Raw genomic sequence first — 27,920 nt, forward strand, 5'->3', positions numbered from 1 at the left:
GGGCATGATGGAATCCTGGCTATGGGAGTGGTTGTGAGAATCTATGCATATGTTAAAACTCATCAAACTGTACATGCCACATACACACGGAGAGAGCTTAAAAATACAAAAAAGGAAGAAATAAAATAAAGAGTACAGAATAAATAATCCTAGATTTCACAAGATGCCAACATATCATCCCTTCTTAAAAAGATGCGTAATCTAGCTAAAGAGACAAAATTACAATTTCTGGAGTGCTATCACTAAAATACACTAATTCATATCATTTATCAAACATTTACCCTCTGCCAAGCCCTTTACTGATACCTTCTGTCATCTAATCCTCTCAACATTATTATGAGGTAGATAAATAGTGTCAAAGCCAAGACTGATCCAACATCCAGCCTACCAAGCATAAAAAGACAGAAGAACAGTTTCTGTCTCTTTATAGTCTCTGTCAGAAACTGGAGTTCCAGGAACACAGTGGCATGTCATTTGTCACAACTGGTTTGTTGCTTATGAAGATGTAAGGATGTTTTTCAATGTGTATTCCTCATCATGACAACACAACAGTCTCAGCAAGAACTTAAGTGATGATTCATATGTGCTCATCATTTCTTGCGGCCACGTGGTACCTAACACCAAATGGCTCCTGATCTAAATAGAAACTGTTGGCAACTTCTCCCCATGAAAAATGAGAGGTAATTGTCTAGTCTGAAAAATTAGATTGGTGCAATCGGAAAGGTAGTTAAGGCACAGCCAGGATTGCAGAAACTTCCCTATAGAAGAAAACTACTGTCAACGTGCTAAAAGCCAGGGACTCTAATGTTACTAAACCCTGAATATAAACTTGGTGCAGCAGCTACATTCAGTGCTAACTTTCAGCATCATTTAAAAGCAACTGTTTTCTAGAAAATGAAATTTTCAGGACTAGAATAAAAGATCCAGTCCTCAAACTCTGATTTTAAGATGTCGTGACCCTGCTCCAAAACTTCCATCAATGACCCTTTGTTTACCAAGTGAAGAGCTAACAACCTTATCTGGGCTTCAAAATCTTCCCCATCCTGTCTTCCCTTGACCATGTAATGGAAAACTCAGCCGCCATCTTCCCCAAGTTTTACTTCTTCCAATCTCAACCCTTAGGGGCATGATGGCCTTCTCAGTTTTCCCAGTTCTTTCCCCCATTTCCTGGGAAAGAACTCTGATTGGCTACCCTTCGGTCAGATAACCATGCTTAGAACAATCAGTTGTGACCAATGAGACCAACACAGCTGTACAATGCTGTGGGAGAAGAGCAGAAAAGACAAAGCAGTGTTACCAATCCGAAGAACACCTGTCTTGAGCAGCCCTACGACTCTCCCTCCTCCTCTGTTTTGTTGCCATAGCTGACATGTGCTGAATATTTATTATATACTAAGCACTTGAGACCATTTTCATTTAATGCTCAGTGAGGTAACTGTTATTATGTCCATTTTATATTGAGAAAATGGAAGCATGTGGAGGTTATATAGCTTGCCTCAAATCACAGAGATAACAGGTAATGGAACCAGGACCTGTGCTATGACCAACGTGATTTACTGCTAATTTTTGGAATATGTACTACTGAATCAACTCTGGGAACTAATATACTCTTTAAAGGTATTTATCATTTCACATTTATTTCTGTGTTTCCAGCTAGATTGGGAACTGAAGCTAGGTTTTCTAGCTTTCCCTGTGCCCCACACCTTAGCCCCAGACATGCCCTGCAATTGAGGCCCAGGAGTGCCAGGGCCCCAGGTGAGATATGATCAGAGAGTCTGCCAAGGAAGGAACAGATGGGTCTGCTAAATGGTGAAATCAAGTCCCTGCCACATGAATGGCAATAAGCATCCCACATAAAATAATTACTTCCAGTTTACTTGGCAGGTTGGATGAAGTCCGAGGGAAGGTTAATTTATCTTTCACAGCTTTGAGCCTTCAAGCTGTGGTTTCTCGAGTGAAAAGGATCTCTTTTCAGTGATTCTTTGCAAGATCCATTTAGTCATTACAGAACTACCTCCTCCTCAATGAGTCGCAAAGTTTATCTGGAGTCCCTTTGCTGGCCGAGGACCACAGTGTGGGGGCTGAGCCATTTAAGTCATATGGAGATTTACATGTATAGCAAAGGTCTGTGGTACAGTAGGAAGGATAGTAAAATAGCTTCAAGTTCTAGATGCCAATTAGCTGTACCATGTAAAAACTGTATAAAGATTGCCTCATCTTTGGAATAGGTATAATCATACATAGCTAATCAATTTAGGAATATAAGGAATATTAAATAAGATAAAGGTTTTTAAATAAAACTTGGAATGATTAAGGGTGCTTAGAAACCTCCAGGAACAGAATCCAAACATAAATGGAGCCTATTGCTCTATGCTCAAATGGCAAATCTCCCTGTTTTCCCCGCCTGTTAATGCTTCTGCCCTTCTTCCTCACCTCTGTTTCTGAGGTCCTCCCGTCTTCCCCTTAGGGTCCTAACTGTTAAGGCTTTTGCATTGCGGGATCAGAAGAACTAATATTTTTGTGTGTCTTTCAATAACCAAATGCCTACTTCCGTTGAATGGTAAAGGTCTAATGTAGATAAGAATTTGGTGCCATCATTACGAATATCTGATCCAACTCAATTCAGTCTTTTTCAGAAACTTAGTTCGCTCAGGCAATCCATGGTGGCCAAAGACAGTTAAAGGATTTCATCTCCAAAATGCCTGATACAGTGTCCCAAAGAGACACACTCATTCTTCATTCAGTCTTGCTTACTCTGCCTGGGACAGAAATTATTCCCCAGTTGTAGCAAAGCAGGTAATTTCACACACTGGGAAGAGAAACATGTAATGGTAAATGTTTTGAGATTTGTCGGTGATGGAAAACATCCAGAATTATTTCTAAAAAATACAGAAACAGTCATAATTGCAAAAAGAAAAAAAATATTTTAGTTTGAAAATAACTGTAACCCTTGCATTGTAAGATGACATGTATTGTTTTAGTAGCCTTACTCCCTTCTGTGAATAGCACTTTCTATGTGTAACCTTCACCCCTCTGTGCGTCCCCACAGCAAATACACATCGTTTGACCCCACATGTAGAATTCATGGGCAACGGTTCACTGATTTCAGTGCTTGAACAATATCATATCACTTCATTCTGGCTTCCACTGTTTCAAATGAGAAACTTACTGTTATTTGAATTGGTGTGTTCCTATAAATAATGCCTTGTTTCTCTGCGGTTGCTTTAAAGATTTTTTATTTGTCTTTACTTTTCAGAAGTTTAACTGCAATGTGTGTTGGTGTGGACTTGTTTGTATTTATTGTTTGGGGTTATCCCAGCTTCTTGAATATGTAGTTTTATTATTTTTACCAAATTTAGACAGTTTCATTATTTTTCCCAAATACTTCTTCAGTACTGCTCTCTCGCCTCTCCTCGGGTACCCCGATGACACAAATGGCAACCCTTTTGTTTTTGTCCCACAGGTCCTGAGACTTTGTTCATTTTTCTTTTATTCTGTTTCTCTCAGTGGTTGAGATTGGGTAAACTTTATTGATTTATTCTTAAGTTTACAGAGTCTCTCCTCTATAATTTCTCTGCTATACCATTGAACCCATCCAGTGAGCCTATCATTACCATATTTTTCAGTTTTTTAATTTTCATTTTGCTCTTTTTGTAAATTTTTTGCTGAGATTTTCTACTTGTTTCAAGAGAATTCATAATTGCCTATTAAAGCATTTTTAAGATTGCTGTTCAAAAATCCTTATCAGATAATTCCAGCATCTGATTCATCTTAATATTAATATCTGTTGATTCTCTTCTCTCCTTCAAGTTGTGATTTTCCTGGTTCTTGGTGTGATGAATAACTTGTATTATATCTTGGACATTTTTGTATATTATGAGACTCTAGATTCTATCTACTCTTCTGTTTTGAGAAGGAAGGCCTCTCGTGGAGGTATAGTACAAGGGCTGGGTGAATGTGTTTGTTCAGCTTTCCCCTGGGTTCCTTCCTTCAACAACATCTCAAAAAAATGAAGAAATGATTCATACCACTTCACTGCAGACAGATGGGGTAAAAGTTTAGTTTCGTCCTGAACGCACTGACACTTCCTGGCAAAAGTAAGCCTCCAATTCAAACCAACTTACTGCTTTTAAATTGAAGTCTAAGCTCAGATCCCTGTTGGGCCCCACTGACACAGAGGGGAGGAAGGAGACAGATGGCTGAAGTGGCACTTTGTTGCTGCAGTGTAAGAATGGAAGCTCTGCTTCTTGTTGGTCCCTGCTGGGGAGCAGTGAGGAGTGGAATGCCAATTAGTTCCATCTTCTACCTTCCCATTCCATCATAATGATGACAATTGGGGGTGAAGACCCAGAAGAGAGGAGCAGAAACCAGAGTGCTGACTGGCCCTGCCTCACACTGCCTCATTCAGTCTTCTTGCTGCAGGTGGTTGTGGGGGTTCAGCTCTCTACTGAGCCTTATTGGCACTAGGAATTGGGAAAAGTGGAAATGGGGTGCTAACTAGCTCCAATACATGCTACCTTATTCAGTCTCATTGATACAGGGTGTGGGTAGAGATTCAGCTTACCACTGGAGCAGGTCTAACACTATAATTTGACCCCCAATGGTTTATTTAAGAAAGGACCTAATTAATCCAAAAGAATGCATAATTGGGATTTTTGTGGGAACAATCGGGAAATATAGGTGTGTTAAGAAGACCTCTCTCTTTCTGTTGCACTTGAACCTATGAAGAAATCACCTGGAGACTCAGGAGACTACAGACTCATTTGGCTGCTTCATGTAGCAAGCATAAAGGTTAGGAACATAGATTTGATTTCAAAGTCTAGCTCAATTATGAGACTGTGGGCACAATGTACTAGGAGTAAAATGGAGATAATGAGGGTATGTCTCTTACATGATTATTTGAAGTATTTATTTAAGTAATATACGTACAGCAGTTCTGCCAATGCTTGGCATGTTGTGAATTCTCACCAAATGGCAGTCATGATGAATAATTGACAATGCTGTTAATAGCAAGCCCATGTCGTCCACTGTCTTTTATCTCTCATAGGACTGAGCTCATGGTAAGTGCCTAATAAATATACCAGCATGAACCAGTATATCGGAAAGGACCAGAATAAACCCAGCTAACTCAATTTCCTGTCCCACTGCAATACTTGTTTTAATGTAAAGATTAGACCTGGATGAAAAACTGCATTCTCAAAATAATCACACAACATGACACCACTCTGTCTTCCACATTCGTCTCTCCAGAGATTCGTGTATCAAAAGAAATTTCCCATGGGACTGACATCCTTATAGCACAGGATAAACACCCTCAACCCGTAATGATGTACATACTAACTCTTTCCTCCCTTCTCTTGTCCACCATTTTCCTAATGCTATGTTTTAAAAATATTCCAGTAGAATGTGGGTTTAAGGAATAAAAATTATGAGAGATAGACAGTGGAGACTTGTTGATGCCAATATTAATATTGCACGTATACATTCATATTAGGGTTTTCAAGCTAGTTAAATAAAGAGAAATGTAGACAGATTAATGGAACTTTGCACTCACTTATGTAGTCAAAACCATCCCTGCCAAGTTGACAAAACCACAAGCAGAGATAGAGTACTGAAGTGCGTTAATCCAAGGGCAACCATGTTGAAAGAGATTTCTCAAAAACTAATTCCTAACCTCTATGTTTGCTATGTAAAGCAGTCAAATGAGTCTATAGTCTTCTCAGTCTCCAGGTGATGTCTTCCTAGGTTCACAGATTCCCTTATTCTAAGCTCTAATTGTAAGCCTCATTAAAAAATACGGCCTGGCATTCACCTCTATGTCATTCGCCACTATCTGGTTAGACATTTCCATTCCACTTTAGAAACAGAAATTAGTATATCTAAAATGATATTTTTATTTGTATTTCTGATACTTTAGATATCATGGACTTTCTTTTTCTACTACACTAACTTCCTACTAATCTATTTTGCAGCCTGTGACAGCTTCTTAGTCCCATTTCTATTTCATCCTATCATGCCTTTGTAAACCTAGAGTAGTACTTCTCAACTAGAGGCAATTTTGCCCCTCAGAGGATACTTGGCAATGACTGAAAACATTTTTGATTGCCACACCAGTTGGGGAGGGTAGGGGTTGACACTATTGGAATCTAGTAGTAGGGACCAAGGATGCAGCTAAACATCCTACAACATACAAGATGCTTCACATCCCCCAACAAAGATATATCTGGTCTAAAATGCCAATAGTGTGGAAGTTGTGAATCCATCCCTAGGGGCTAAAAACAAGATTATATTTTCGAGACATTCTTGAAGCTAAAGTTCTACTTGTAGTCAATTGAAAAGCAGAAGGGAGATACATGAGACCACAGTTGTGAAGTCCTCCTACAAACTCATTGACAGAGATGTTTAGTTCTGCCAAAACTGTAATTCTATTTCTAGTATTTGGTCCCTGGTGTCTGAGTGTTCAGTGTTGGATAACAGCATCAAGGTTTCTACTGAAAGTATCCCACCTTTTTTTACTCGGTTCCTTTGCTCCCAGCTGTGTGCCTTTAATATTGTTTCTCTGGCCCTCCTAGAAACTTTTAATGACCTATAATAAATCCTTTTCTTCTTAAACTGGAGTGTATTGTCTGCAATTAAGGACCTTAAATGATACAGTAACTTATTATAGGCAATCAATCTTCAAGAAAATGAGAGTAAGAGATTGATTATAGGACCATGTTGAGTTTGAAGTCAATGCAAATCCAGTTAGCATTAGAAGATGAAACTCTTGTAAGGTTTTGGAGGACTAAGTGTCAGCTGCTCTAGACTACTGCAAGGCACAAGGAATGACAAGACATAAAGTAGGTTGGTGTGGTGGATTAAAGATGGCCATACATTATTCATCCCTTACCATCTATTCCTTCATTCCCTTGAAACTGGGTATCCCTGTTACTTGACTCAATGAATAGAAATATAACAAGATTAATTATTTGTAACTTCAAAGGCTGAACCTTAAGATATCTACAATTTCCACCTTTACTTCTTGGAGCACTCCTTTTTGGGACCTAGCCACCATGCTATAAGGAATCTCAAGCCAAGATATCCTTAGCTGACAATCTCACCTGAATCCTTAGCCAACACCTACCATCACCTACCAGACATTTTTATCATTTATCTTGAATATTTCAGCCTTTGTTGACCCTCAGATGACTGCAGTACCAGTGGTCACCACTAAGTCCAGTCAATACATAAAATTGTGAAAGAAGAACTGGTTGTTGTTTTAAGTCACTAAGTTTCGAGCAGTTTGTTACACAGCACTGTATAACCAAGACAGCTGACTACTTTCATTGCACTGGCACACTCAAAAAATAAAATGACAAGTTCAGTTTTAAATTTTCTATTCAAGGCACAGTCAGAAAATCGGAAGGTTTCTATGACTAACCTAAAAGAATGTGGACACAAAAATAAGATGCTAATTTTAATCCTGTGGGTTGCTTAAAATTTGACATAGATTGAATGAACAGCCTCATTGGATGACTTGAATGCAGGCTAGAGAATGGTTTGAGAAATAATTGGATGTTGAAAACAAGAATCATGACATTTGGGGAAGATCTGAATAATTCTGAGAATCCCTAACCTTCCAAATCTGACCATTTATGTAAACAGAAGCAGCCCCTCTTTTCCTGTCTGATGAAGCTGACCCTGCCTCCTAGAAAAACCAATATAGATGGCATAGAAGATATTCACTCTCACAGAAATATCAATTATACTTTTGCTTCAACGTACTACCTCTTATAGAATCCAGACCTAAAACTAGATAGAGTCAGATCTCAACATGCCCTGGGGCAGCAGTTACAGAATAAACTAGGACAAAAAGAGATGCACTAAAATAACTGAAAGTTTATGCTACATTAGATCAGAAAAAACTTGGAAAATATATGTAATAAGATCATAGATCACAGAGGGAATAATATAATTTTGAATGAGGCTGATTTTATACTATTAGTTTATTTAGCACAGATTCTAAAGTCAGTGGGCTCACTCGAGCAGATAAGAGGGGTTCTACACAGCTGACTGAAATCTTGACTCAGTAGTGGTCTATTATAAATAAAGCTGATAGTCATGTAATTCCTTGGTATAATGTAGAATGAAGACTCCAAAGATAGAGATAAAGAAATGTTTGAGCAAATTCATTATGTTTCATTTACTCACCCACTTTTGAGAGGGGTCAAAAACACTCTGTTTAGCAAAGCATTGAGAAATGCATTGATGAAAGGAGTAGTAGGACTCTTAAGAAGCACTTCAGTGTCTGCACTTTGTCAGCTAAATTGAAGAATTCAAGATGCTGCCATTGAAATGGGCTTTCTGATTTCATTAGAGAAGGTAGAATGGCAGAACAAGCAGAAGCAAAATGGGCATGATTACAATAAGTCACTGTCTTCATTTATTTTGTGTTACTATAACAGAATACATGAGACTCGGTTACTTATAAACAATAGTAGTTTATTTGGCTTGTGGTTCTGGAGGCTGGAAAGTCCAAGAGCATGGTGCTGGCATCTGGTCTGGGCTTTAATGTTGTATCATTTCACAGCAGAAGGTAGAAGAGTAAGAGAGTGCAAGAGCAAGAGAGCAAGAGGGGGCCGACCTTTCTTTTACAAGTCTATTCTCATGATAACTAACCTACCTCCAGTAATGACATTAATTTATTCATGAGGGCAGAGTCATGTCCTAATTTCCACTTTTCAGGTTTTACCTCCCAACACTGTAGCTTTGGGGATTAAGTGTCCAACACATAAGCTTTTAGGGACACATTTAAATCATGGCAGGCACCATGACTAAGGGGATGGTCAGAATGGTTTTATTCACTGAATCTTTAGCAATGACTAATTTATCATGGGGTTCTTAAGATAGTTCGTTAAGATCCAACTTGATCTGTATCATTGAAAAATGCCACATCTGGTATTAGAAGCTCCACTTGCATTAGCATGACAGGAGATAAATGTTATGACCCAATTATGTGGTCTAATTCTGGTTACAGATCCAGAATCCTTTGAATAAAAGAGAAACCAAGTACACTTGATGAAGAAGCCTACAATTCTCTCACAGCTATGTATTGCAAGTCTTACCTCTATTGTTCCCCCAAAGGAAACTCTGGCCTCACATTATACTATGCAGTGGAAAAAGGAAGATACACAGACCCTTGCAGCAGCATTGGACTGAGTTGTGAATTATTATGAATTGCTGAGGACTAATTGTGGACTGAAGCTAATAAATAGAATTTAGGCCTGAGCCATCTAACAGTGGGTTCATTGGATACATTAACCCAACTTGGTTATTCTCCCAGTTCTTGAGTTCATAGTAGGAAAAATATTCTCAGAATGCCTGTGGAATGAGAGGTTTATTAGAAACGAACCAAAGGGAAGTTCCTAGAACTCTCTGCTATACAATAATAGGTAACCAAAAATAGTACCAATTCCTACTGGAATGCAAAGATTAGGGCCACCAACTAAATCTTAGGAGATCTACCTTCTTATTGTCTCATGTACTTTGCCTATTTAATCTGTGCAGGAGATGGATGGATCTTGAATAATTACAGTGGATTATTCTAAACTTAATAAGGTTTTAACTTCAATTATATCTACTATTCCAGATAGTCTGTATTAGTCAAAGTTCTCTAGAAGCAAAACCTAATGTTAATATTACATTATCATATTTAAGTTACAAGATATGAGTAAGTATAAACATAACTCATTTACTTTGTCATACTTTTTTCAGGAAGGAGTTCATGTGTTTTCAGTTGCATGCAGGATAGTTGTATCATGTTAGGTGGCATTATGATCATATTATTGCCTATTTGGAGACTACGTATGATTTAAGGGATGCATATGAGTGCCAAGTTAACAAGAAGTGGACTTCTAAGGGTTAATTTTATATTTCAAGTTGACTGGATTATGGAATGCTCAGATATCTGGTTAAATATTATTTCTGGGTCTGTGTATGAGGATATTTTCACATAACATTAGCATTTGAATTGGTAGACTGAGTAGCAGTTTGCCCTTCTAAATACAGGTGGGCATCATCCAATCTGTTGAAAGCCTAAGCAGAATGAAAAGGTGAATGAAGGGAGAATTGGCTCTCGCTCTTGACTCTGATTCTGTCACCCTAGTGCTTGAGCTGAGGCTTTAATCTTTTCCTGCCCTTTGCACTCATGGTTCTCAGATATTTAGACTCAAACTAGAATCTGTACCATTGGCTCTCCATCTCCCGGGCCTTCTAGCTACAGCATCAGCCTTCCTGGGTCACAGCTTGCAAAGAAAAGATCATGGGATTTATCAGCCTCTATAATCACTGAAGGTAAACATGAACAAATATATGTGAATACACAGGCACATGCACACTCACACACACACACACACACTCACACACACACTCTTCTATTGGATCTGTTTCTCCAAAGAACCATGATAAATACTGATATTGGTACTGAGAAGTGGGGCAGTGCTATAACAAATACCTAAAAATGTGGAATCAGCTTTGGAACTTGGTATTGGGTAGAGGCTGGAAGAGTTTTGAGATATGTGCAAGAGAAAGCCAATATTGCTATGCAAGGACTTTTAAAGTAATTCTGGTTAGGGCTCAGAGAGAAAAGAGTAGAGCTGTAAAGAAATCTTCCATCTTCTTAGAGAATACATAAATAACCATGTACAGAATGTGGATAGAAATAAGAACAGTGAAGGACATACTTTGGGATCTTGATAAAAATGAGAAGCATGTTATTTGACAATGGGAAAAAGGAGATTCTTATTATAAAGTGGCAAAGAGTTTGGGTGAATTGTGTTTGAGTTCTAGTGTTTTGTGGAAAGCAGAATTTCCAAGAGATAAAATTGGAAATTTAGCTGAGATTTCTTAGCAAAGTGTTGAAAGAGCAGCCTGACTCCTCCTGACTGTTTATTATAAAATGTGAGAAGAGAGAAATTTATTGAAGACAGAATTGTTAAACAAAAAGAAACTAGAACTTAAAAATTTGAAAAATTCTCAGCTTGCTCATATTACAAAAAGTAAGAAAGTGTGTTCAGAAAAGAACACCAAAGGGGTGACTGATTGACTTTCCATAGGGAGATTAGTATGAATATGAACTACTAACCTAATAAGCCATCTCAGCAGGGGTGAGGAATAGAAATGGGATTATACCAGCAAAGACACTGTCCATTTGAACTAAAGGGGACAGAAAAAGCAGAAAGAAATGAAAAAAAAAATCTGTCACAATTCTTAAATTCTACAGGACTAGACCACAGGGATATTTGGCTGCAAATATTCTACAAGACAAGGGAAGAATAACCTTGAAAGCAATTCAGAGATCATCAAGGCTGTCACTCACCAAAGGCCCAAAGTCCACATGCCTTGGGGAAGTGTAGGTGTCTCCACCTCAGTTTCAAAGGCCAAGACCAACACCCAGCAGAGCTGTGTGAGTTGGGCCATCACCTGCATCCTAACAGGTCAGACGGAGAGGTCCAGGAGCTGTAGAGGTGGGACCACTTGGAACCATGGGGCAGAGCCACAAGCATGTGATCCCCACCCAGCAGAGCTGTGGAGGTGGGATTGCTGCCAGTGGGCCCAGAGGACAGAGCATTTAACCAAAAAGGATTATTCTCACTCCTCAATATATAACAGAATTTATCTTGCTGAGTTTCAGACCCTCAGCCCATCATCTTTTCTTTCTTTCTTATTTTTCCTTTTTAAAATGGGAATGTCTATCTTATGCCTGTTCTACCATTGTATTTGGAAGGACATAATTTGTTTGGTTTTACAGGTTCACACCTAGACAAGAATTTTGCCTCAAAATATTGACTTAAATATTATTTAAATCAGTTATGAATGAGACTTATAACTGATTTAAATAATATTTAAGGAGAATTTGTACATTAGACTTTAGAGTCTCAGGGCTGTTAAGAGAGGATCAATGTATTTTGCATGTGAGAAGAACATGAATTTTGGGAGGCTGAAAATGTTATGAACTGGATCTTTGGGCCACCTCTCAAATTCATATGTTGAAATTCTAATTCCCAAAAGGATAGTATTCAAAGGTGAAGTTCTGAGGGGTAATTAGGTTTAGATAGGGTCATGAGAGTGGAAAACCCATGAGAAGACTAATGTCCTTATATGAGGAGAAAGAAATAAGAGCACATTTTCTTGGCCATGTGACCTGATCGTGCATCATGAAATATGGAGTGAGAAGGCAGCTATCTACAAGCCAGGAAGCAGGCCCTCACCAGATACTGGATCTGTCAGCATCTTCCTCTTGGACTTCCCAACCTCCAGAACTATAAGAAATAAAGTGTTTATGGTATAAGTCACTGACTATGTGGTATTTTTGTTACAGCAGCCTGAACCCACTAAGACCAAGTCTTTTTAGTGGAATAAATCAATACAGTTCTTGGCACCTATTGTACAGAGATATTGATCTGTCTAATGCATTTTGCTCTATCTCAATTAGCAGAAAATACCAGAAGCAATTACTAAGTAACTCATAAAACTGACAATTTAGAAGAAGATTCAGAGCAAAAGAAGGCACTCCAACTTGTCTAGCTCAGCCAGTTAAACTTTATGATTCTGCAGATCCAGTCATGTTTGATTTGTGGTTGATTCAGGTGCTATATAAGGCTTGAGTCAAGACATGTTAGGAGAATCACAGTTGCAGCTCTTAGAATCACAGTTGTAACAAAGACAGTCGCTGTTTTCAAAAAGTAGATGTTCTCCTTGTAAGAAACAGTTCTTTCTCAAAGCTCCTGAATGCCAAGAAGCCTCACAAACTGAGCTATCCTTCATGAAGTAGGAGTTGTCAGCTCCACCAAGCTATAGCGTCAAGCAGAGTCTTCTGCATCCAGTAAATGTGGTACCTATGGAATTGGACTTGAGCAGATCTTTAAGGCATACATTATTCACAGGAGCCTCACACTTCCAGTACTCCTGCCCATTGCAGCCTCAAGACTCATGGGAAATCCCATCTATAATCAGTTGGCTGAGGAGGAAAATCAAGTCTAATCTATGGTGCCAGTGAAAAATGAATTGCTGTGGTTTGCACTCCCACTCAAGGATGGCCTTGAAGGACAATGGAGAAAGGAGAGTTTTCATGTAGGTCGGATTTTAAGTAGTCAGTCTCATCATGCAAGGTCCAGGCATTCAAAAAGAATACTATTACAGGATCAGTAACAAGGAGGATTTAATGAAGAATGGGCATCTCTAAATGGATCCAGAACATGAACGTACTTGTGTCCCATATGAAAGCTCAGCAAAGAGCCCATTGTAGAGGAGATTCTCAATAGTCATATGGTAAATCAAACCCCTGTTGATATCTGTCAGTCTCTTTCCAGACACTCTTTTGAATGGGTTCATGGATAATGTAGCCATGGTGGCAAAGACAGAGGTATGAACAGGTTCAAGAGCACAAAGTTAGTCTCAGGGATCACCATTACTGAGTGTATCAGGGTCCTAAACACTACAAAACTGCCTGAGGATCAGCCTACAGCCTGGTGGCAATTGATTATTTTGAATCCTTTCCTTTGTTGAAGGGACAGACATTTGTCTCTGGACTAAATACTTATTCTCTGTAAGTTTTGTGTTTTGTTCATAATGTCTCCCACAGCCCTACCAGGCATGCAATCACTCAATGCTTTGTTCATGATCACAGCAGGACACACAATGCTGTATACTCATTTTCTAGCACGAGTAGCAAGATAATATCTAACGTTCATGGCGTTTACTTGTCTTTCCCAATACCTTATCACTCAGAAGTAGTTGGTCTTACAGAATGATGGTGTGGTCCATGGAAGTATCAGTTGTTAGAAACAACAGTCTCTTGGGAGTTGACTAAAATTGCTTTAGGTAATATGTGTTCTGAACAAACCACAGACCAATGTATGGTATCATTTCTCTCATAGCCACACTACAATGGAGCAGGACACAGTGGATGGGAGGCTATGTGGCTCCTCTCACTATCACAACTCACAAGTAGAGAAGTATTTCCTTTATATTTACACAATTCTGGACTTTGCTGGCTTAGGGGTTTTGATACCTAAGGATGAAACGCTTTCTTCCACAAAGGTAATGATTGTTCCATAGAATATGAAGTGAGACTTCCTGCTGACTACTTCATGGTCTTCAAAAGACAGAAAATGGCAGAAACACGAAATTGATCATACTTCCAAGACTCAAACACCTAGAAATGAATGACCCTCCAACCTCTGAAGATGCCTCCAAGAAGCTGAATACTAATAGAGGCAAAGGAATATGAAGTAGGATGTGGAAGAAAAAAGCTTTAAATGGCAACCAAACCTCATGACACATCTCAGAAACAAACACTGAAGAAGGTAGCTACATTTTTCACTTGCCCTGGTACCTAGATATTTATTATATTAACCATTTTATTTTCCCCTATTGTTTTCTAAATTTTTTAATTAATTAATTAATTAATTTTTATAATACTTTAAGTTCTGGGGTACATGTACAGAACATTCAGGTTTGTTACATAGGTATGCACGTACCATAGTGGTTTGCTGCATCCATCACCCCATCATCTGCATTAGGTATTTCTCCCAATGCTATCCCTCCCCTAACCCCCACACTTTGCTACCCATCCCTTAGCCCCCTACCCCCTGACAAACCCCGGTGTATGTTGTTCCCCTCCCTGTGTCCATGTGTTCTCATTGTTCAACACCCACTTATGAGTGAGAACATGTGTTGTTTGGTTTTCTGTTCTTGTGTCAGTTTCTGAGAATGATGGTTTCCAGCTTTATCCATGTCCCTGCAAAGGACATGAACTTATATTTTTATGGCTGCATAGTATTCCATGGTGTATATGTGCCACATTTTCTTTATCCAGTCTATCACTGATGGGCATTTGGGTTGGTTCCAAGTCTTTGCTATTGTGAACAGTGCCGCAATAAACATACATGTGTATGTGTCTTTATAGCAGAATGATTTATAATCATTTGGGTATATACCTAGTAACGGAATTGCTGGGCCAAATGGTATTTCTATTTCCAGATCCTTGAGGAATCGCCACACTGTCTTCCCCAGTGGTTGAACTAATTTACCCTCCCACCATCAGTGTAAAAGCATTCCTATTTCTCCACATCAGCTCCAGCATCTGTTGTCTTCTGACTTTTTAATGATTGCCATTCTAACTGTTATGAGATGGTATCTCAATGTGATTTTGATTTGCATTTCTCTAATGACCAATGATGATGAGCTTTTTTTCATATGTTTTTTGATGGCATAAATGACTTTTTCTGAGAAGTGTTTGTTCCCTACTGTTTCATATGGAATATGTTCTTGGCAATTACCTTTATAAATTACACTTTAGCTTGCCAGTATCAAGATAGGATTAAGACTAGAGAGAGAAAGTCTATAACATAACTTGGAAATGGGTGTGATGACTGATAAGAATGAGACCCCATCAAAAAAAAAATAATGAGTCTTCCTTTTTTGGAAGTAAGGGTGAGGTTTTTTGTTCATTCAAGAGGCAGATTTAATTACATTAAGCAAGAGCATGTTATTGATGCTATTCTTATTTTCTGGAAGCTCAAGGTAATAGGGAGTGTAGGTAAAAAACATGATAGAATGAGATGGAAAATGCAGAATGGCTCACTCACTACTACTCCAAACACCTTCTCACGTTTCTTCTTCACAGTAGGAGACACAAAGCTAAAGATGACATTTCCTTAGCTCTCTTGCAGCTGCAGCTCTGCAAGTAGCCTTAATTCATCAGGTGGATGCATCGTTATGAAATTAAAAAGCTGAAACAATATCACATGTCTAAGGACACTTGGCTTTTCTGGCATAGTGTAAACAAATATTACTTCTGTGGTAGTTGCATCAAAGTTTCTCATGTTCACTCCCTAGCTTCATGGGTGCTGAGCTTAAACCAGTAGCAGAGGCAGCTGGAATAGCCATTTGGTAGGGCAGATAGATTATTTGTCCCAGTGTATAGCATCCATGCCTGGTTTCCCAGCTCTCCCAGACCCAGACCTTAAATAAAATACTTCATACCATGTACTGTATCAGAATGGATATGTTGTATACAAAATTAAATCTCAAACATTCAAATAGAAACTATTATCTTAACAATTTTTTTTCTAGAAAGACTCACTTCCCCTTCTTTGCACTCAGTGCGTGCTGTATGATCTCATCGTTCATTTTTCTCAGTATAATATTTTATGTTATTGCTCAACTCTCTCTTACCTCACCCTCTACAGTGGACATATTCTGATGACAGTCCCCTGTAATTTATCCATATTCTGATGAAAGTATATTGTGTTGCCTTTGGGAAACTACACTCCCGTAATCTCAGTCCCGGTGGTTAGGGTGTGTGACCCAAACATGGCCAATCAGCATACTCTATGATCTAAACTGTGATGCAGGGTCAGACCAAGGAGAGTAAGCTTGAGACTTCATGTTAGAACTATCATGAACATGGCACTCTTGCACTGGGCTCCCTAGGGTGACAGAACATAAGTCTGGGATATTTTATATTAGTATCATTTGAGAAGACATTGAAAATAAAACCAACAGAAAATAGAACTCAGTGGTAAAAAAAAAAAAACATTAATTCTGATGTCATTATTTGACCACATCTTGAAAAAAAAGTATGATGAAAACATAAACACCTAAAATCCTACTATTCAGAGATAATCTAAGTTAACTTGTTCATGCCCATGCTTTTATATATCTCTAAGTAAAAATGTACACATGTAGTTTTTCATAAATGCAATCATATTATGTACTATTTTACCATAAACATTTTTCATTTTATTCTATAATTTAATTTTGTTTACATCTTGCTTTTCCCTCTTCCTCTCCCCACTTTCGTTTCTCCACCCAACCTTCCAGCAACAAATATTAAGGACCTAGTGTTTTTGTTTCTGTCTATTTCTTCATGACCAAATAAATATAAATAATCATGAATATGCTTATTAGAATTATATTGTTATTGCTGTTTTTCTTGTATAACAATGATATATTGTATACCTACCTTTGCATGCAGCTTTTCTCCTATAGCAATACATTCTGGAAATATTTCAGGTTAAATGATACAAATTTAATTCATTATAGTTGCTCCTCAACTTATAATGAGGTTATGTGCTGATAAACCCATCATAAGTTGAAAATACTATAAATCCAAAATGTACTCAATACACCTAACCTACCAAATATCATAGCCTAGTCTCACCTACTTTAAATATGCCTAGAACAGTTATATTAATTGATAATTGAGCAAAATCATCTAACACAAAGCTATTTTATAATAAGGCATTGAACATCTCATGTAATTAGTTGAAAACTATACTGACAGTGAAAAACAGAATGGTTGTAAGCAGCAAACCACCTTGCCATGTATGTACCAATGCAACAACCCTGCATGATCTGCACATGTATCCCGGAACATAAAGTACTATTTAAAAAAAGTACTTGAGGTAGAGTTTCTACTGAAAGCGTATAGCTTTTGCGCCACTGTGAAGTTGAAAACTCTTAATTAGAACCACCATAAGTCAGGGATTGTCTATTTTTAATGGTCGCAAAATATTACCTACTGTGGTTGTACCATGTTTTATTCAGCTCTTCCTTATCACTTGGTATTTAGTTTGTTTTATTTCATTTGTTTCATTCTTTCCTCTCTCTTCCGCTAAAAACCATGCTAAAATAAAGATATTATTATATCCCAGTGTCTTTTTTTATCAGCCAAATTCCCATAAGTGAGATTGCAGGGTCAAAAGATCTATATGTTTCACTTTAAAGGCATATTGCCAGGTTGCTTTCCAAAGGGCTGACATAATTTTCATTTCCATCAGCAATGTGTGATGCCTCTTTCTCTTTGGCATATCACCAGGTCTGAGTGATAATACACTTAAAATATTTGCACTGTATCTTTAATTAGAAATGTCCCTGATTAGTATTGAGGTTAAGCATCTTTTCATATGCTTACTGACCATTTGGATTTGCTCTTCTCTAAATAAGCTATCCATATACTTTTCTATTGCACTGTTGTTTTATTATTAATGTGATGATACACAAGATGCAATCAAAATCACAAGATATTATTTTAGGAAAATAAGCAACATACATATGTATACGTATGTATGTGTGTAGAACAGATAAATGATTAATACTTATAATATACTAAAAGGGTCTTTGTGATTCTAAACTTTTACCCTTAGACAACAGAACATGGCATGGAGAAGAATAAAAAAGCTGGTTGATTTGCTCAAAAGTCTATAACTGTTGCAACAGCATATTTGAGAAGCATTTGGAACCCCAATGAAAAGCCCAGTGAAAAAGAGAGGTTTCACTCCAAAACTCAAAACAGAATAGGAAATGTGAACTGAAAACGATGACAAGAAAAAAGAGGCTGCAGCTTTAAATAATAATGAGCCAAGCAAGTCAGGGTTGTTCAGGCTCAAAGTCAAGGGCAGGGGTGAATCCCAGTCTGATCAAGTTCACCCTGACCCTTTTTTTCCTGTGCCTCCTATGTTGTTCACCACTTTTAACCACAGTGGGGACATCTCATCAACTACACCATGCAGAGGCCCAGGTCTTCATTTGCTTGTTATTCCACAGCAGATCTGAAAAGTAGAGCACCTTTGTGATCTATACACTTGGCAAGAAGACCAGAGTCACAGAAGTGTTTGCAGCCTAGCCCCTCTATAGCTGCCAACATTTGGTCATTGCTAATCTGTCTTATATTTTTCAAGTTACCATGACAATATACTGTTCTTCAGTATAAAGATAATCGTACTGATCCACCTTTCTTAATATGGCAGTTTAAATTGGTTTCCTGCATGTAAAATGGGTTGCTGAGACATAATCACAGAATATTTTATATGAAAGAAACTTAGAAACCAACCAGGTCAATGCATAGCACATGCACACACACATACACACACTCTCCCTGTCCATATACATGGCAGACATCACCAACTGATCACAGAACTCTCTTTTTTGGAGCCTGAATATAGCTCAAAATTTCTCTTTCATTTGGTGCTCTCTAAAAATGGATCCAACTTTGTATGTGAGATAAATACAGTTTGGTAAAGGTGAGGATCAGAGGGGAAAATGTCTCGTAGCATGAAAGAAGTAAGCAGTAGAACCAGGGAGAATGGCATAGGGAGATGTTTGGGAAAGGAAAGAAATTCAACTTCCTGAGTGCATCTGTGCCATGTTTATTGAGGTGTTGTGTTTGCTGCTTTGAATATGTCATCTCAAGGTAGAACACAGTTCTAGTCTGAGTGTGCTGCATTAGTTACTCTCTTGATCACTGTCCTTTATGGACAACAGCACAGATATACAAGACAATGTGCCAAGATCATGAATCCAACTGTGGCCAAGAGCCGAGTGATGCTAACTAGGACATGAGTGCAATGTGATGAAAGCCATGACCTCATTTCCCTTATCTCTGTGCTCTTGTCACCCACTTCCACTTTAGCATTATGGCTTTGAGCCTATGCCCAGAGAGAATGGCCCTTTTAAAGGGTTGTGCCTCATCCAGTGATGAGCTCAGTCATGTATATACTTAATATGTGTGAGAGCCAATTAGCTTGGCCCGGAAAAACTGCTCTAGACCCACATGTTGTATTAATCTCAAGTACTTTATTTTCCACTTTGGCCAAGAACTATCCTTTATCACAAAAAGAGCCAAGTAAGACAATGAGCAGCTCAGTATAACTCATCTGCTCTACCAGACACCATCTAATCCTCTCCCTGACACAAAATACTACCACCATCGCCACCGCTGATATGTAGCAAGATTATGGCATAGTGATAAGATTGCCATTGGTGATGACATTAAAGTTATCTAACTCATAGGCTCTCTGCTGCTCCACTGCTCATAGAATTTAATCACCATTTGCCGTATGCTCTGGCGTATCAGAAAGAGAGATTTAGGGAAGCAGATTCAACAGCTTATAGTCAGTAAATATGCATGGGCTTTGAGGTCAGACAGACATGGGTGTACATCCTGACTCTGCCACTTAATTATGTGGCCTTAGATAAGTTACTTAACTTCTCTGAGTCTCAAGTGCTTCAACTTTAAAATAAAATGTAGGTAACAATGAGATAATGAAAGTAAAATATGAGGCATCATTCTTGGCATATAGTAAACTTTTCATGAATGCTTAATATTATTAAATATTTTCATATTGAGAGTAAAAAGTAATGAATAGTAATAATTTCTACTATTGCTACTAGTAATAATAATAGACATTTGCTTATCTCCCTCAGCCCCATAATTACTTACCTTCACCACCCTTGCAACTCATTAGTCTCAAACTTTCCCAAATTAGCTTTAATTCATTCAGCTTCTCAGGGAAAGGCCAGCCTTCCTCCAGCTAGCCATAAGAAAGAAGTGCCAGAGGGCATGGTACAGAAAATCGAAACAAAGGGCATCTCCTAGGTGGTGAGAGAGAGCTTCCCAGAATGTCTTCTGTACCATGCTCTCTGGCATTTCTTTCAGTACATATATGCTTATAACACGCCTATGTTGTGCTAAGCATTGGAGCCCCACTCTGTGCTATCATGTGGGATTGCATCTGGGCCTTGATTTGCTGGTCTCTAATTGCTGTGTTTTGCTGCCTCCCCACGGTTGGATCTTCTCCGTTTTGCAGATGTCAGGTCAAGTGTTGCCTCCGCAGAGCAGCCTTCCTTTATTCTGATCTTCCAGTAGCATTCCCCTTCTCTCCAGTTACTTTTCAATCGTCTTTTTAAAAAGTTATTTATTTAGTTATTTACTTTTTAGAGACAGGATCTGGCTTTGTTGCTTAGGCTGGAGGGCAGTGGTACAATCATAGCCTACTGCAAACTGGAACTCCTGGGCTGGACTGATCCTCCCACCTCAGCAACTCAAAGTGCTAGAATTACAGGCATGAGGCATTGTGCCCAGCTCAATCTGCTTTTTTCATTTGTTTTCATTTTTACATATTTCTTTCCTATAGGAAGGTAAACTTTATTAGAATAAGACTACTGTGGGCTGGGCACGGTGGCTCACGCCTGTAATCCCAGCACTTTGGGAGGCCAAGGTGGGCGGATCTTGAGGTCAAGAGCTCAAGACCAGCCTGGCCAATACAGTGAAATGCCATCTCTACTAAAATTACAAAAATTACCTGGGCATGGTGGCACTTGCCTGTAGTACCAGCTACTCAGAAAGCTGAAGCAGGAGAATCGCTTGAATCTGGGATGAAGAGGTTGCAGCGAGCCAAGATCACACCAGTGACTCCAGCCTGGGCCACAGAGCAAGACTTCATCTCTAAATTAATTAATTAATTAATTAATTAAAATAAACTTCTCTATCTTGTTCCTTGCTGTACCTGTACTCCCAGCATGTAGAACATTACCTAGCACATAGAATGGGCTCAATAAATAGTTACTGGATAAAAAATTTTTTCTTTTTTCTTAAATATTATTAGAAGCTTCGGGACAATATCATCTGGAACAGATACTACTTTTAGAGTCAATTTACTGTGCTTGAGACAGTATTTACTCAACAGTTAAATAAAATAGCTGCCAATAACTAAATTCAATGGCAAGTATTGTTAGGATATGAATCCTTGGCATATCCCCACTAGATTATAAGCTCCTTGGGGGTAAAAATCAACTCTTCTTCAGTGTTGTGTTTCCTATAGTGCCCAGCAAGCACCATGAAATGAACTTTTATAATAAGAGCTTAGCTATATCAAATGGAATTGAACAGAATAGCACAAGCATCTGCAGAAATGTTCAAACATCCGCAAGAGGCAACAATAAAACTGCAAACTCATACCCTCTTCCTCTGCAGCATTGGCTCGGATCTCAGAAAAGCACTATCTATAATTAGAATTCTGTTCTTTTTATATCTGCAGGATAAAAAAGGAGCTCCTACTTTCTGGGTGGCTGGAGAAACAGAAAATAAACTGCTATGTAAAACAAAAATGAAGATGCTCAAATTATTTTCATTACCAGATCCCTGATTAAATGTGCCTGTCTGCATTCCATTATTCTTCAATAGACCATCTTTCTAATCTAAGCCTTGTTATACCTGACCAAATATATCTTTTTCCTCTGGAAATTTGGGCTGATAACAGAGATAAGATAGATTAGTGTACGCGAAGCATCCTGCAGTTGCTGGGGCTAATGACCTCATTAACTCATAACTCATCATAAGGAGGAAGGTGGTGGCTTCTATTTATTAAGTGCATACCATATGGCCAGTGCCAATAATATGTTAAGTGAGCCACGTGTATTAACCATGCAGCATTTTACATATATTAAAAAAGAAAATGCCAAACCTGAAACTGGTGAAATCTGAATACTGCCTAATAGTTTGGTTGATAGTATTCTACCAATGTAGGTTTCTGGTATTGATGATGTACTAATTTATCTAATATATTACATATTAGGAAGCTGACAGGAGGTGAAAGAAAACTGTCTCTACTCTTCTTATAACTTTCTATGGATCTCAAATTATTTCAAAATAAAAAGTTTACTTTAAAAAGCAAAAACAACTCCTGGGACACAAGTAGGTTAAACAGCTTGCCCAGATTACAAAGCTCAAATGTGAAGGGGTGGGTCCCTTTGAACCCAGGTTCACCTAGTGAGAGCCCATGCCTAACTAGCATTACACTATTTACAGGCCATGCTTTCAATTTCTCAGCCTTAATCCTCTCAGATAACACAAGCTCCTTAGCTCCATGTTGTTCCTCACCTTGGCTACCAGGAAGCTCAGAGCTAAATGATACTAAATTACAGCATCTATTGACTATTACTGAAATATCAGTTTCAATTCTCTTGGGTCAATTTCCTTTTAACATTCACCTAGTTTGGACTTTCTTAGATTCATTTTTATTTTTCTATTTTTTATTATTTTTTTGCTTTTGGTAAGTCACAACTCCTTTGAAAAAATATTCCAGATTACAAATAAAGTTAAGGCTCTTTCTCCTCAAGCTGTAACAATACTCTTACCTTCAAGTTTGTTTCTGAACCTAGAGATCAATTTCTACCACTCAGTCAGCATCCCACAATACAGATCCTAACAGTGGGAAGGTAACCAAGGCAAAAGATTAGATATAAACTGATGGCCTTAAGATTGCAAAAGGTGACAGGCCTTTCCTATCTTTATTTTATTTTCTCAAAATTAAATACTTGGCAGGGTTTTCGTTGAGCTAATTAGCATCTCTTCTTAACATTTTAAGTAACTGCTCATTTAGAGCAGTGAATGATTGCTCTGAGATTAGAGTGTAGGGAAAATCTTTCTGTTGGGAATAATCTACTTATGCGGCTGTTTGTTTGAAGCAGAGATAAACAGAGATTTTTTTTTTCCTTCTCAACATGCCAGGCATAAGAGAACAGGGTGATTAATGAAACTCTGCTTTTGGCCAATACATTTCTGACTTCAGACACAAGCTCACAGTTGCCGAGTTTTTGAGTTAATAAATTTTTTAACCCATAGGAAAAAGAAAACGGCACCATGAAGATTCTAGAGCCCATTTAAATCTGTTACATTGTGAACTATTTTTGGTTCTTAAAATGGTTTAGGTAATTTTTCATTGGCTCTACTGGGAATGCCACTTTGTGCTCTGTTATTTATAATCTGCAGAAATTAATTATGCTGCTAATTAACAGCTTGCAAACAAATTATTGCTCAAGGAGTTATTTATTCAGTTATGAAAGCACAACTTCAGGGTTCTATGTAGATCCTTTCTGACAGCTCTTTTATTTCTTGCTTTTGTTTCTGAATTTTTCTGCTTCTAATATTTGCTGAAGTTCTGCTTGGAGAGGTGGGGATTAGTCAGGATCTCCGCAGCCAGGAAGTGTGTCAGCTGCTCTACTGGGAGGAGTAGAAAGGCAAGAGGGTTGCACGGCCTGCCTGCTGTGTGCCCTGGGGTTGATAAAGAAATTCCTGATGTGAGTGGTGTTTCCTCTAACAACCACCACAAAGCTTCACACCTCTACTTTCGCATTTCTCAGGCTCGCAGGAGAGTTCTGGAGACAATACTGGCATCGGATAAGGGAAAGGTGGAAATGTAAACATGTGCCACATGGGTGCACATGCTTATGACAGACAGTAACCAACTAATTCAGCTTCAGACTCTGAATCCTTCTTGATACAGCATTCCAGGTAGGCATTACCAACCGTTGCTACCTCTAGAAGGAGGAAAGCACCAGTGAGAGTAGGTGGCTTGATATTTCTAACTCATGCAAACAACTCACATCCGTAGCTAGGCTGTGGGATATTTCTAACTCATGCAAACAACTCACATCCGTAACTAGGCAGTGGGATGGGGAAAGCTCTAGATTAAAAAGCACTTTCTCTCTTGGCAAGATCTTAGAGGGGCAATCAGGATACTGCCTGACTCTAACTGACCCCACCTTGCCCAAAGAGACACGAAATTATTGGGTACTGGCAAGAACATGAAGAGTGGTATTAGTCTATTCTCACACTGCTATAAAAAAAAAAAAAAAAACAAATGCAGCAAAGTGATGAACATGGACTGAATTTGAACTCTGTCCCTAACTGGATCAACTACCTGACATCAGACAAGTTCCTTAAATACTTTGAGCCACAGTTTCCTTTTCTGGAAAATGGCAACAATAAACTGTTACAGTGCACAGAGAAAAATGTACAAAGATGTTGGTTACAGCCTTGTTTACTCTAGTAAGAGTAATTTATAAAGAAAACACATTTAATTGGGTCATGGTTCTGTAGGCTACAGAGAAAACATGATGCTGGCATCTGCTAGGCTTCTGGGGAGGCCTCAGGAAGCTTACAATCATGGTGGAAGGTAACGAGGAAGCCAGCACTTCACACGGCTGAAACAGCAAGGACGGTAAAAGGAGGTACCACATGCATTTAAATAACTAGATCTCACAAGAACTCACTATCGCTGATGACAGCACCAAGGAGGATGGTGTTAAACCATAAGAAATCACCTGCCGGGTTTTGAGTTTTTTTGATCTTGCTCCTCTAGCTCTTTCAATTTTGACGATAGGGTGTCAATTTTGGATCTCTCCATTCTCCTCATATGGGCACTTATTGCTATATACTTTCCTCTAGAGACTGCTTTAAATGTGTCCCAGAGGTTCTGGCATGTTGTGTCTTCGTTCTCATTGGTTTTGAAGAACTTCTTTATTTCTGACTTCATTTCATTGTTTACCCAGTCAACATTCAAGAGCCAGTTGTTCAGTTTTCATGAAGCTGTGCAGTTCTGGGTTGGTTTCTGTATTCTGAGTTCCAACTTGATTGCACTACGGTCTGAGAGGCTGTTTGTTATGATTTCAGTTGTTTTGCATTTGTTGAGCAGTGCTTTACTTCCAATTATGTGGTCAATTTTTGAGTAGGTGTGATGTGGTGCTGAGAAGAATGTATATTCTGTGGATTTGGGGTGAAGAGTTCTGTAAATGTCTATCAGGTTTGCTTGCTCCAGGTCTGAGTTCAAGCCCTGGATATCCTTGTTGATTTTCTGTCTGGTTGATCTGTCTAATATTGACAGTGGAGTGTTAAAGTCTCCCACTATTATTGTGTGGGAGTCTAAGTCTCTTTGTAAGTCATTAAGAACTTGCCTTATGTATCTGGGTGCTCCTGCATTGGGTCCATATATGTTTAGGATCGTTAGCTCTTCTTGTTTTATCGATCCTTTTACCATTATGTAATGGCCTTCTTTGTCTCTTTTGATCCTTGTTGCTTTAAAGTCTATTTTATCAGAGATAAGAATTGCAACTCCTGCTTTTTTTTGCTCTCCATTTGCTTGGTAAATCTTCCTCCATCCCTTTATTTTGAGCCTTTGTGTATCCTTGCATGTGAGATGGGTTTCCTGGATACAGCACACTGATGGGTTTTGGATTTTTATCCAATTTGCCAGTCTGTGTCTTTCGATTGGTGCATTTAGTCCATTTACATTTAGGGTTAATATTGTTATGTGTGAATTTGATACTGCCATTTTGATGCTAAGTGGCTGTTTTGCCTGTTAGTTGTTGTAGATTCTTCATTATGTTGATGCTCTTTAGCATTTAGTGTGATTTTGGAATGGCTGGTACTGGTTGTTCCTTTCTATGTGTAGTGCCTCTTTTAGGAGCTCTTGTAAAGCAGGCCTGGTGGTGACAAAATCTCTGAGTACTTGCTTGTTCGCAAAGGATTTTATTTTTCCTTCACTTCTGAAGCTCAGTTTGGCCTGACACCTTACACTAAAATTAACTCCAGATGGATTAAAGACTTAAACATAAGACCTGGCACCATAAAAACCCTAGAAGGAAATCTAGGCAAAACTATCCAGGACATAGGAGTAGGCAAGGACTTCATGAACAAAACACCAAAAGCATTGGCAACAAAAGCCAAAATAGACAAATGGGACCTAATGAAACTCCACAGCTTCTGCACGGCAAAAGAAACAGTCACTAGAGTGGATCGGCAACCAACAGAATGGGAAAAAATATTTGCAGTTTACCCATCTGACAAAGGGCTGATATCCAGAATTTACAAAGAACTCAAACGGATTTACAGGAAAAAAACAAACAAGCCCATTCAAAAGTGGGCAAAGGATATGAACAGACACTTTACAAAAGAAGACATATATGAGGCCAACAATCATATGAAAAAATGCTCATCGTCACTGGTCATCAGAGAGATGCAAATCAAAACCACATTGAGATACCATCTCATGCCAGTTAGAATGGCGATCATTAAAAAATCTGGAGACAACAGATGCTGGAGAGGTTGTGGAGAAAAAGGAACACTTTTACACTGTTGGTGGGAGTGTAAATTAGTTCAACCATTGTGGAAGACAGTGTGGCGATTCCTCAAGGCCTTAGAAATAGAAATTCCATTTGACCCAGCAATCCCATTACTGGGTATATATCCAAAAGACTATAAATCGTTCTACTATAAGGACACATGTACACGAATGTTCATTGCAGCACTGTTTACAATAGCAAAGACCTGGAATCAACCAAAATGCCCATTGATAATAGACTGGATTGGAAAAATGTGGCACATATACACCATGGAATATTATGCAGCAATCAGAAATGATGAGTTTGTGTCGTTTGTAGGGACATGGATGAATCTGGGGAACGTCATCTTCAGCAAACTGACACAAGAACAGAAAATGAAACACCGCATATTCTCACTCATAGGTGGGTGATGAAAAATGAGAACACATGGACACAGAAAGGGGAGTACTAAACACTGGGGTCTATTGGGGGGAAAAGGGGAGGGCCAGTGGGAGGGGGAGGTGGGGAGCGATAGCCTGGGGAGAAATGCCAAATGTGGGTGAAGGGGAGAAGGAAAGAAAAGCACACTGCCATGTGTGTTCCTACGCAACTGTCTTACATGCTCTGCTCATGTACCCCAAAACCTAAAATCCAATAAAAAAAAAAGGAAAAAAAAAAATGACACCAGAAAACCACAAAAAAAAAAAAGAAAGAAAGAAATCACCTGCCCTCCTGATCCAATTACTCCATGAGGCCTCACCTCCAACATTGAGGATTACAATTTTACATGAGGTTGGGGTAGGACACAGATCTAAACAACAGCAAAACTAGTCCCAGGAGATGGGCAAGTGGAACAGGCCATGACCCTGCAAAGGGCAAAAAGGCCACAAGAAAAAGGAAAAAGAACACTGGGCAGGGGTTAGTCTATCTGATTCTGAGTCCTTGAATGCCATTCAGTGGCCGTGAGATCCTAAGTAAGTTACTTCCCTATATGGCCCTTAGTCTTTCTCCCTCTGCCATATGAGGGAGGTAGGCTCAGGGCCCACCTGAACGTGAACGTTTCAATGCTGCTGCAGATGTTGGATATACCTGGAGCTACCCAAAGCCAAGTCTCTTCCAGTCAGTAAAATGAAGATGCTAGTACCGTTCCAGCACATAGCTAAGGGAGCACAGAGCTGGACTTGTGGATAAAATTGAAGAATGCTGAGGACAAC

At 38.8% G+C, this 27,920-nt stretch overlaps 1 protein-coding gene across 4 annotated transcripts in view; it reads right to left on the reverse strand.

Annotated features, from left to right (window-relative positions):
* The window catches only part of LOC144580513 (uncharacterized), a 36,541-nt gene extending 31,755 nt beyond the window's left edge, over positions 1-4,786 (reverse strand). For 2 of the 4 annotated variants that reach the window (XR_013530073.1, XM_078357361.1), the window contains exon 1: positions 4,125-4,786. Coding sequence is in view for 1 of the 4 variants with exons in the window: in XM_078357361.1 (XP_078213487.1) it covers positions 4,125-4,299 (175 nt within the window). In the remaining 3 variants the exon portion in view is untranslated. The remainder of the gene's footprint in view (positions 1-4,124) is intronic. The other 2 variants (XR_013530074.1, XR_013530075.1) reach the window with 1 other exon arrangement.
* Between the last annotated feature and the right edge of the window lie 23,134 nt (positions 4,787-27,920).

Source organism: Callithrix jacchus, chromosome 20, assembly GCF_049354715.1.
Source record: "Callithrix jacchus isolate 240 chromosome 20, calJac240_pri, whole genome shotgun sequence".
Taxonomy (NCBI): domain Eukaryota; kingdom Metazoa; phylum Chordata; class Mammalia; order Primates; family Cebidae; genus Callithrix; species Callithrix jacchus.